Here is a 12,139-nt window from a genome sequence, read left to right on the forward strand (position 1 = left end):
AATCTCTTGTCCAGGCACATTGTTCATGCAGTTGCCCTACTCGAAGAGGAAATACTCGAGCGGTCAGCAGCGGCGCCGACGTAACTCCGCCTCCTCGGCCAGTCAGTGTCTGTTTGGCCCAGAGGAGCGTGTCGGCTACCACTGGGCCTACAACACCATGCTGACCAAAGCGTGGCGCACCGGCGTCCTGGGAGACGAAAAGCTCGCCGAGCGTCTCCTCCGAGACTTCACCGACTTCTGCGCCAACAAAGACAACCGGCTCGTGAGTTTCTGGGAGAACTGTGTAGAGAAAATGAACTCCAGCGCCCCCTGAAAGACTCGCACTTCAGACGGTTAGAACCCAGACTGGGATTAACTCAAATTGTCATATTGTAAAAGCGTTTACAGCTAACAGGAAGTAATCTGGCCCAATCAGATTTAACCGTAATCAGCAGGTAATTCCTGATTGGTGCTTTAATGTAATGCCTGAGCGAGGAGAGGAAATAAAGGACTAAGTCAGCATGTTTGGAGTTTTCAGTGTCAGCAGAAGTGGCTGCATTGCCTCGGGAAGGAAGAAGCACAGTGCTGATGGTGCACAGTGATCTCCCGGGGTGGATCAGTTCACCTTTAAGAGGGGTAATTTATCGAAAACTACACTAACACACATTGCGTCGAAGAGAAATTTGCATTGCATTTTGTTAAAAAAAAAAAAAAAAGTGGTCTAAAATTAGATTTAAAGGAAACACAAGACGTAGTCCTAGCAGCTAAGGCTCTGTTCATATGGATTTCCTCAATAGCCACTGTATATTTTATTTACTTGCGTAGAAAGAGCGACATATAGTCAGAACGTAGCCTGTCAGCTTTTTTTTTTCTCTTCTCATCAGAGAGAAACACTTTTTATTTAGAGACAAATATACACATGGTCCGTAGTTCTGAAGACCTCCTGAAGGGTCCATGATTTCCTAATTTTCTTACTGTGGTTGAAATCACAACCCTCAGTTATTAAAGTTATGTCTATGAATGTCACCTGGATTTTAAAAAAATTTTAATTGAAAAAAAAAACAAAAAACTCAACAATGGAGAAATTTTAATTATATTCAGTTTTCACTGTTTCCGTGTAGACGAGAAAATCTTTACGTTGTAGTCTGTAATTTGATAAATCTGATAACAAAGACAAACGTTGTAGGCTGATTTGGCAGCTCTGTATTGTCCATGGTGTGTGATTGTGCCCCGCCATGGGCTGGCACCCTGTCCAGGGTGTCCCCCGGGTTGTGTCCTCTGGGATAGGCTCCAGGCTTCCCATGATCCTGTGTAGGATAAGCAGTACAGAAAATGGATGGATGGATAGACGGTAGAGAAAATAGTGTATAGTATGTCATTTCAAAACAAGTGGGGTTTTTATTGTCAATCCTCTATATAGCTTGTATACAAAATACAACGAAATATCGTTTCTTCAGGACCATGCTGCAACACGGAACAGTACGCAGGACTACATAAAGTGCAAACGCACAACAGCGCGAGACGATAAATACGCAGGACGTGCGTATAACACCGAGCATGGGCTGTAAACTCTAAACGACCGTGTAGTGTAGCAGGACAAATATAGCAGCAATACCAGGACACGCTTTTGCTGACGCAACTCCTTGGGACATGAACTCGTGTCTTCATGGAGCTCGCTTTGTGCACAGGGGCATTGTCGTGCTGGAATAGTTTTGGGCTTCTTGGTTCCAGTGAAGGGAAATTGTGTAATGCTACAGCATACGAAGACACCGCTATCTATCTATCTATAGATCTAGATCTAGATATATAATTGTGGGAACAGTTTAAGGAAGGAACACACGCGGATGTGTCATATACTTTTGGCCATATAGTGTATGTATAAAAGAAAGAAAGAAAAAAAGAAATCCACACACACTGCTATCGTAATAGCATCAATTTACTATAGCAAATTCTCCTGAACGCTGCAACGGCAGCAGCACTGCGCATGCGCACTCCTGCGCCTCCGTCCTGGCTATTTTTAGAACGTGACGTCACCCATTAAATAGACTGCGCTCAGGCCACGCCCCCTTTCCCAGCCCTTGTGTGAGCAGGATTGACAGACAGCAGGACGCTGCAGAGAGAGAGAGAGAGAGAGAGCGCGAGAGAAAGAGAGGATAAGAGAATAGCAAAGAGGGCTCGGGAGGGACAAAAAACAAGGCTTTAGTTGACCAGTGTTAAAAAATAGACGTGCTGAAAGATGGCAGACAGGGAGCAGCTCATCCAGAGGGCTCGGCTGGCCGAACAGGCGGAGCGCTACGATGACATGGCCGCCGCCATGAAGCTGGTGAGTGACTCTGTAATCGTGTGATTATTATTATTTATTATTATTTATTATTATAATATGTATTTTTTGTCGCATTGTAGAGCAGAAATTTGAATCCTTATGCATGCATGCATCAAATCTGACAGCAACATATAATGCAGTGCAGCAGCACATTCACTGCTGCTGTTTCTGCTTTAACCCGGGTTGCCAGATTCGTCTAATTCATACCTCTGATTAGAGGAAAATCATATGCTCTAAACTTGAACTTAAATAATACAAATCGCTATATGATAAATTTACGATCACCACGTAATCCACATACACATATCTCCTCGGTGTGAAATGTAAAATTACAAAGAAAGATAATACGTCAATCTGGCAACCCTGTCTTTTGTCACTGCTGGAGCTGGATCCCTTTGTGATGGCAAGTACACCATAAAAGGATTAGAAATAAAATATATTACTGTTTATGTGTGTGTGTGTATATATATATATGTGTGTTTTTTTCTGTGATGTTTTCACAGGTATTCTGTTTTGTAAATTTTACACACGCTAAGGTGTCACTGTTTCAGGAGTTGTGCAGTTTAATTATCCAGTTATGACAATAAGAGTACATTCTCAAATCTCCATTTTTTTACACTTCACATCTGTTAATAACGAAGATGTCCATCGTGGCTTATTGATCGGTCGCGAGATGATGAGACGGGTAAGCGTCTGTCCGTCATCCGCAGCATCGTACGTCCGTGCACAAAAGGATGCTCAAATCCTATGATGCAATCTGCAATGACACACACACACTCGCACACGTCTGTCTTAAAGTCAGATTTTAAAATATATATTTTTCCTGATGACATGCATTTTTTTTTTTTTTTTTTAAACAGTCATACCTCATGTCATATTTTCACCCCTTTAATCTCATCCTCATGCACCTAGTGTGCAGTCTCTCCCTTGACATTGGACGCAAGGTCGGGACGATCGTTAGATCAGAATTATATTATAGGCATGTATATTATTTTTTAAAAAAACTACATTTCTGGTCAATTACATATTTTCGATGATGCTTAGATTATTTTAAAGCTATGTTTTGTGCTGCATTCGAACCGGAAAGGAACCTTGAAACGTTCATCGGATCCTTGTTGACGAACGAGATTGTGCTGATCATAAAAAAAAAAAAAAAAAAAAAAAAAACTATTAATCTGAAATGAGGAGATTTACGTTTGACATAAAGGTCATTTCGTGATTTATAAACGAGGCGCAGAAATGCTGCATGAGTAGAGAGCCTCATCCCTCATGGAACGCACGGGTAGTGATGATTTTCATGTCTGAACAAAAGTGATATCGCGTAGCACGGAAATATCTTGTGTCACGTATGAATCCTATAATCGGCATGCAATAATAAGGTTATGCCAAAGTAAAGAGAAGAAGCCGTTATGTCGTGCCAGAGTCTAAGTTATGTTGTTTATGTAATATAGAGTTATAGGTTACATAATTACAGTTTCACCCAGCTGAGTGCGATTTTATCAAACAAATCTGGCAACCCATATGTTTAACCCATACATTAATCCACTTCTTTATACTGCTGCATTGAGAGAACTGAAAATGATCAGGGTACAGGGGTCAAAGGTGAGAAGGTAACGCCTGGAATATGATCAGAGCAAGAGATGTGTATGGTTGAGTAGCCAGAAAAGAAAAAATAAACAGGAGAGGTTAACAGATGCTTGAATAAATAGCTGTATAGTAAACATAGATAGATAGCTTGAGCCTACGTTCACACTAGGAAGTGACAAATTGTTCATGTTCCACGCGTGTAATTTGTCTCTTGTAGAGATTGCTACTCTTGTTGCTTGTGGGCGTGGCCTGTCCAGCGCTTCCATTGAGAATCGGTAGTAGCTGTGTGTAGCTAGCTAAGCACAAATTAAATAACGTGCTCATCAGTGTGAAAATCGGTTCTTTTGATTTACACGTTACGTGCTCGGATTCGTACTGGATTTCATTCGTTGGTGGATTAACAAAGCGCGCTAACTGTATGAGCTACGTGCGCTCACCAGAGACGCCGACTGTCTCTGCTACTTCCTTCCATGTTGTATTTTTCTTTGTAATGTCTTTATGCACATTTCATGAGAGGATACGATGGAACCGCGGTTATGGTTTCGATCTGAGAGTTACCTCACTATTCATTTTTTTTCCGTTTTTTTTTTTTTTTCAAAATACTAGTACTGTCTACCGGTGTGTTTTTTTTTTTTTTGTTGTTGTTTTTTTTTTATATAAACCTAGTGACAGCATCGCAACGCGCATTCAGCCAAAGCCCTCTTCGATTCACGTGGGTCGAACATGAGTACAGCTAAAACGTCACTGCGAAATAGGAAAAAAACTCCACGGGTTTGTTTTTTTGTTTTGTTTTTTGTTTTTTTAAAAGGCAGCAGCAAAATCGAAGCATTTTTTGGCCGCAGCAATCGCAAAAAAAGAAATTTTGAAGAGAAATTTTGGAGAAATAATCGGAGAAAAAGAAAAAAAATACAGTGAAACGGTCATATGTTTTTTTTGACTAGATTATCATACTGTGAAAAATCGTATCAAACCGTAACACCCCTAGTGGTGAACTGAAGGAAGTGCGGATCACGGAATCATTCGAGGCAGTCGTTTGGATTTGTCGCCTTGTCGAGTCGTAGCTAATCACTAGCATGGAGTATATTTAAGGGCCACGTCTCAAATTCAGCTCCTTCTCTCTCCCCCCACCCCCCCGTTCCCATTCCCCTTTGTTTGCTCCCCTCAGGTGACGGAGTTGAACGAGCCGCTGTCGAACGAGGACCGCAACCTGCTGTCAGTGGCGTATAAGAACGTGGTGGGTGCGCGGCGCTCGTCGTGGCGCGTCACCTCCAGCATCGAGCAGAAGACGGCAGCGCAGGACGGCGGCGAGAAGAAGCTGGAGCTGGTGCGAGCCTACCGCGAGACCATCGAGAAGGAGCTGGAGGGCGTGTGCCAGGATGTTCTCTCGCTGCTCGACAGCTACCTCATCAAGAGCTGCGATGAGAGCCAACTGGAGAGCAAAGTCTTCTACCTGAAGATGAAGGGCGACTATCAGCGCTACCTGGCCGAGGTGGGCACCGGAGAGAAGCGCACCACCGCCGTCGCCGCCTCCGAGGCCGCCTACAAGGAGGCGTTCGACATCGCCAAGAACATGGCGCCCACACACCCCATCCGCCTCGGCCTGGCCCTCAACTTCTCCGTCTTCTACTACGAGATCCAGAACGCGCCCGAGCAGGCGTGCCAGTTGGCCAAGGAGGCGTTCGACGAGGCCATCGGACACCTGGACAATCTGAACGAGGACTCGTACAAGGACTCCACGCTCATCATGCAGCTGCTCAGGGACAACCTGACCCTGTGGACCAGCGACCAGCAGGACAGTGAAGGAGGGGACGCTAACAACTGAGCCGTCCTCTCTCCGTTAGTGCTCTAGCCTAGCTGTAGTCGACTTCGATTTCCTCTTAATAAATGTCTTCTCCTGTCTTTTCTCTTCTCTTCTATTTCTGTAGTCTCATGTCCATCCATTGGTTTTATGCAAATGTATGCAAATTTTATGTAAACGAGTGCATCTTATTCATTATACACGGTACTGTTTTGGTACTCGCGTCTTAAAGTGGATTTAGCCTAGCGAGTACAGAATATTTATAACAGCACGATGGCTTGCACGGTAGCTAGCTAGTAGGTAGCTAGCTACTCCTTATGCTGGCTAACTTTAGCTAGCTAGCAAACAAAACAAAAAAAAGGTCATTTTAACATGTAACCAAAACAACAGCATGGAGTTAGATCGTTTTAGCTATGTTAGCTAGCAGTGTTGCAGCTAAAGTGTAGCTAATGTTAGCTAACAGGTAAAGCAGCTAATATTAACATTAGATTAACGTTTGCTAGTGTAAACTGTGTGGCATTTCAACCAACAAAGGTGGCCAATTTAAGCTAAACAGAATTCATTTGGTCCGAACAAGTATGCTAATGTTACGGCTAAGCAAAAGTAGATAGTGTCCTGGCTAGCTAATCAAGCTAGCATGCTAGAAATGTGTAAGCTTTTACCATTGGCGGAGCAGGAAATATTAATTTCTTACATGACGAGACATTCTGATTAATTTATTTATCATTGACTCTGTGGAATTAGCTTTCTTTAATCCATCCTGCTAATGCTGCGATAAATTAGCTAATGTTAGCTAGCTTTTAGCGTCTGATGATTGGTTTCACTCAATATTCAGGTCTACTCCAGCATCCTCTATTTTCCACAGACTAAAGTTATTGTCTTGCCTACATTTCTATCACAACCCACAAGTTTCTGGCTGTTTTGATGTGAGCTAGCATTACCTAACACCAGTTCTCCAATCCTCACCAATAGCCAATACATATTGCACTATTTTGATACTAACTCGCTGGCTAACTAGCTTTAAACACATCCGAGGGCGTGATTAGCTTGTAAGCTTTCACTGAGCACCATTTTACTTGCCTACTTTGTCAGATCATATTAGCATGTCAAATTAGTGGATTCTATTTTGACAGACTCTAAGCTCGTTAGCTTATCTCTCCAGCAGTATTCGACATTAACAACCAACCAAGTCTGCTAACAAGTTAGCTTATGTTAAACCTACTATTATTGTAGAATTAAAACCAGTAGCCAGGTTAACTTGCATTGGGTTGACCAACAATTTTGTAGTTTAAACTAATAGCCAAGGTCGCTAGCATCCAATTAATTATATATTTTAAAAAGAAATGGTGTTGAAGCTAGCTAGTTAGCAAATGTAAGCTAGTATTGGGATACCTATTAATTGCTATTAAATCTGTAATCTTAACCAGTTTTGCTAGGTAGCATTAGGTTAAATATTGATTGTGTAATTTAAACTAGAAGCCAAGTTTGCTAGCAAAAGCAGGCTAGCACAATTTAATAACTATAACTTGTGAGAATTATACCAGTATTTTGATAGAAAGCTAGCTAAGAATAGGTTAACTATTGCGTAATTTAAATGGATAGCCAAGGTGGCTAGTAAGCAAGCTAGCATTGATTAACTATAAATTGTGCGAATGATACCAGTAGCAAAGTCTGAAAGCATTTGGGTTGACTTCTAAAGGCTAGGTTTGATAGCAAGCTAGCTAAGAATAATTGTGTAATTTAAATTAGAAGATCATTGGATAACAATTGAATGAAGTCAAAGCCAAGTTTGTTAGCAAGCTAGCGAAACCTTAAAGACAAGTTTCAAAACAATCTCTTCCTCTTATGATGAACTTTTTTATTTAACAGGTGATGAGGTGATGAGAATTCTTGCAGCTTTTTGAAAATTTGCGTAACATTTGCTAAACGTTTGGATGGAAAATTAGCTCATGACGTCCACCAGGTCTCTCCTCTTCACTCGCTGGTGATTAGCATCTGAGTAACAGTGTGTTCTCTCTCAAGGACTCGCTCTCTATAGAGCCTCTTCATTAACACTGAATTATGAGATGGTGGGTGGGTTGTTGTTGGTTGGTGGGTGTGTGGTTGGGTGGGTGTGTGTGTGGGGGTCGGTATGTGTGGGGGTGTGTGTGTGTGGGGGGGGGTTGTTGGTGGGTGGGTGGGTGTGGGTGTTTTTTTTTTCTGTGGCACTGTGCAGTCAAGCCAAGTCATGTGATTTCATCATCTGTCACTGCTTGTGTATGTGTGTGAGAGAGAGAGACAGAACACCATTAAAGACATTCATTACCACAGGAACTCGAGGTGAATGTGTACTGCTTCATTATAGAGTCCACTAAGGTTAGTCTAGTTAAAGGTTCTCCTGTGTGTTGTGTCCCCCCCCCCCCCCCGCCCCCTCACCGTCTGTCACTCTCTCCCTCTGTCACTTTATTTTTCTCTCTCTGTCACTCTCTTCCCGAATTTGTCTCTTTTTTCTCTGTCTGGCTCTGTGTCTCTCTCTCTTCCCATCTTTCTCACTTTCTCTCTGTCTGCCTGCCACGTGCTCTGTCTGGTTCTTAGTCTTTTTCACAAAAAGATTAATAAATCAAAATCCAAAGTCCAGTCACATTGGTGTCCACGCTACCAGTTTAGAGGTGTCCACGCTACCCAGTTTAGAGTTGTCCACGCTGCCCAGTTTAGAATTGTCCACGCTGCCCAGTTTAGAATTGTCCACGCTGCCCAGTTTAGAATTGTCCACGCTGCCCAGTTTAGAATTGTCCACGCTGCCCAGTTTAGAATTGTCCACGCTGCCCAGTTTAGAGTTGTCCACGCTACCCAGTTTAGAATTGTCCACGCTGCCCAGTTTAGAGTTGTCCACGCTGCCCAGTTTAGAGTTGTCCACGCTGCCCAGTTTAGAGTTGTCCACGCTGCCCAGTTTAGAATTGTCCATGCTACCAGTTTAGAGTTGTCCACGCTACCCAGTATAGAGTTGTCCATACTACCCAGATTAGAATTGTCCATACTACCCAGTTTAGAACTGTCCACGCTAACCCCCCCCCCCACCATGAAAAAAAAAATGATGCAAAGAAAACATTCCCCACACCATTACACCACCTCCACCAGCCTGGACTGTTGACACAAGGCAGCTGGGTCCATGGATTCATGCTGTTGGTGCCAAATTCTGGCCCTAACACCTGTGTGCCTCAGCGGAAATCATGATCCATCAGACCAGGCTACGTTTTTACACTCTTCAACTGTCCAGTTTTTGTGATCCTGCTCCCACTGCAGCGTCATCTTTCTGTTCTTGGCCGACAGAAGCGGAACCCGACGTGGTCTTCTGTTGGTGTAGCTCATCCGCCTCAAGGCTTGATGTTTCCGTCCACAGAACTGCCGCTCGCTGAATGTTTTTCTTTATCACACCTATTTTACTTTATGGTCCTTGTGAAGTTAAAGGGGCGTTACATGATACTGTGCTGAATTGTTGCACCTCTAAAAATCTTTCAAACACCAGCGTGACTTCTTCACTATTCTATTGGTTACTAATGATAATCCTATCGTTTTATAATCCATTGGCAGCACGCTGACTTTTATAAGTGGAAATTAAAGAACAGGTAAAGTCCAGGGTCGTGTCGAGTGATACGGATCAGCGCAGTTGCATAAGAGCTGATTGACAGCCCTCTGCACTCTGATACGTGGGCTTCACACACGAGTATGCATGTCTCATGAAATTAAAGGTGTAGTCGCCAATTTTGGTGCCTTAATCCATTTAAATACAAACTTTTGTAAAGCCATACCTCCAAACCAATCAGGTTTAGGCTTACTGAACTCCTCAATCTTCACGCAAGAGGCGGAGCTTTGTGATCGATCAGATGATGTTGGCCCACATCAAGTGGTGGTAGGTTTTTTTTTTTTTCCCCAAATGGCCGAAACGGAGATTGAAGATTCTCTCTCCTCTATGCAGATATTTCATTGTTTAAGCTGCTAAAATGTGATGAGAAAATGTCCAGACTCTCCAAACAAAAAGCCCTGACCTCATCTTTAATACACTCAGTGATCTATTGGTGTTTAAAGGGAAATTCTACACTCTTGGCGGTTAAGGCTCTGGGTTACTGATCAGAAGGTCGGGGGTTCAAGCCCCAGCACTGCTAAGATGCCACTGTTGGGCCCTTGAGCAAGGCCCTTAACCTTCTCTGCTCCAGGGGGCGCTCTATCATGGCTGACCCTGTGCTCTGACCCCAACTTCCTGACATGCTGGGGTATGCGAAGAAAAGACTTTCACTGTGCTGTAACGTATATGTGATTAATAAAGACTCATTATCGTTATCATTATTGAATTCTCGATTCTGATTGGTCAGAATTTTCTACGACAGCAGCTCTGACAACACATCACTGATTATTTTCCTATAACACCGCTCCCCAAGTGTTATCCCGTGTGTAATACATTTCAGCGCAGTATCCTGTTCTCATGACATCTTAAAAACTAGGATTTAAGACCAGGTATTTTCATTTCTCCTCCTTTTCCTCATGACATGTACAGTAGAGGGCAGCTAAAACTGTAACAGGAAGTATAATTCCAGGGTCGTTTTCCAGGGTTTTCTTCTCTAGCTATGACGCTAATATCGTTAACAAGTAACAGACCGGTTTAGCTTGTGTAGTAATCGTTAAGCTTGTGTGGTTTGTACAGGTTGTTAAAGTGAACTCCAGACACCGGGCATGTCTCAGGACTGTCCCGTTTAGGGTAAGGTGGAAGTTTTGCCAAATCTCTGTTCTGTAACGTGTTCTACACGGCCCATGAATACGAATCATTACATCTGTCTCTATAATTCCTTGTAAGTAAGCGAGCATTTGATACGCTCTAATAATGAAGCTCTAATCATGAGCCATAAATCCTTAATCGTATTCCTTAATTCCATAATTGTACAGAATGCGTTTGTACGCTGTGGTATTTCAATTTCCCTAAGAGCTAAGAGGTGCAAACCTGTCCCAGCATGACGATGACCCTGTGCACAAAGCCAGCTCCATGAAGACTTGGAGTGGAAGAATGTCCTCGAGTGTCCTGGACAGAGTCGAACACCTTTGGGGTGAACCGGAACGCCGACTGCACCCCATTCCTCCTCGTCCAACGTCTGTGCCTGATCTCATTAATGCTCTTGTTTAAATTTAACACACCTGAGACCTTGTAACACTAACAAGTCACATGACACCGGGGAGGGAAAATGGCTAATTGGGTCCAATTTGGACATTTTCACTTAGGGGTGTACTCACTTTTGTAGCCAGCGGTTTAGACATTAATGGCTGTGTGTTGAGTAATTTTGAGGGGACGGCAAATTTACACTGTTCCACAAGCTGTACACTCACTACTTTACATTGTAGCAAAGTGTCATTTCTTCAGTGTTGTCTCATGAAAAGATATAATCAAATATTTACAAAAATGTGAGGGGTGTACTCACTTTTGTGAGATACTGTATATATATAGATATATATACACAGTCCCTTTGCCGGTGTCTGAAATGAGCAGATCTACTGCAAGAGATCAGACACAAAGCCGACTCTCGAACTGTCACAGTTTTATTGACACACTCACACAGTAAATTCCAAATTATTATTATACAATCTATTGACGTTAGAAACACAATCACATAGTAACTGTGATCTGATAACGCGTAATTCCTCACATGTTCTGGAACTTACTTTGATTACAGCCTCTTGATTTTTATAATCAGATTATGTTATTCCATTACAGTACAGATTACTTTACAGTACTGGATATGAAATGATCACGCTCAAGCAATTCTGTACTTTATTAACATCACGCATTCTTCATGAGAGCGCGTCATGTTTCGGTTGTGTTCGTGTAAAAATAAATAAATAAACAAATAAAAGAGAGGAACGCTTCTTCGGTTTTGGCTTTGATTTCTTTCGGGAGAGACATGCTCGGTGTACATTTGTTTGCTGCTTTAATTTTCGCAGTTGTGATTTTTAAATCGTCTTTTTCCAGGTCTTCAGAGACGTCTCACAGACTTGATGTGGTTTAGGACGCAGCCTTTATTCATCGACGTTGATGAAAGAAGTTCTAATTCGTTTCTCTGTGCAAATTAATATCAGCTGGGTTAGTAAGTTGATGGTCTATAAAAAAATGGCTTTTGGTTATCAAGGTGTCACACAAGAAACATCTCATGATGAGTAAAAGCAAAGAGCTCTCCCAAGACCTTCACAACCTTATTGTTGCGAAACATATCGAGGGAATCGGATACAGACGTATTTCAAAACTTCTGAATCCTTATAAGCACCATTGGCGCCGTAATCCTCAAGTGGAAGCAACATCACTCCGTCATCAACCGGCAACACACAGGAGCGCCTCGCAAGATTTCTGACCAGGGAGTCAGAAGAATAGTCAGAAGAGGAGCCCAAGAGCCAAGGACCACTCGGAAAGAGCTCCAGAAACACTTGGAGGCAGC

The 12,139-nt window shown here is 42.7% G+C and overlaps 2 protein-coding genes across 7 annotated transcripts in view; both read left to right on the forward strand.

Annotated features, from left to right (window-relative positions):
- The window catches only part of depdc5 (DEP domain containing 5, GATOR1 subcomplex subunit), a 31,886-nt gene extending 29,772 nt beyond the window's left edge, over positions 1-2,114 (forward strand). For all 6 annotated transcript variants that reach the window (XM_053644739.1, XM_053644742.1, XM_053644743.1 and 3 more), the window contains one exon: positions 15-2,114. In XM_053644739.1, coding sequence (XP_053500714.1) covers positions 15-313 — 299 coding nt within the window. In that variant the 3' untranslated portion in view covers positions 314-2,114. The remainder of the gene's footprint in view (positions 1-14) is intronic.
- Positions 2,053-6,663, forward strand: ywhah (tyrosine 3-monooxygenase/tryptophan 5-monooxygenase activation protein, eta polypeptide). Its single transcript, XM_053644748.1, has 2 exons — positions 2,053-2,302; positions 5,055-6,663. Exons 1-2 carry the CDS (start codon positions 2,216-2,218, stop codon positions 5,709-5,711), a joined length of 744 nt encoding a protein of 247 aa, XP_053500723.1. The 5' UTR covers positions 2,053-2,215; the 3' UTR covers positions 5,712-6,663.
- The last annotated feature ends 5,476 nt before the right edge of the window (positions 6,664-12,139 follow it).

The sequence above is a fragment of the Ictalurus furcatus genome, chromosome 16, assembly GCF_023375685.1.
Source record: "Ictalurus furcatus strain D&B chromosome 16, Billie_1.0, whole genome shotgun sequence".
NCBI lineage: Eukaryota > Metazoa > Chordata > Actinopteri > Siluriformes > Ictaluridae > Ictalurus > Ictalurus furcatus.

Coding starts and splice junctions, on each gene's coding strand:
- ywhah (XM_053644748.1), top strand. CDS start 2,216: ATGGCAGACAGGGAGCAGCTCATCCAGAGGGCTCGGCTGGCCGAACAG. Junction 2,303..5,054: donor TGGCCGCCGCCATGAAGCTG/GTGAGTGACTCT, acceptor TGCTCCCCTCAG/GTGACGGAGTTGAACGAGCC.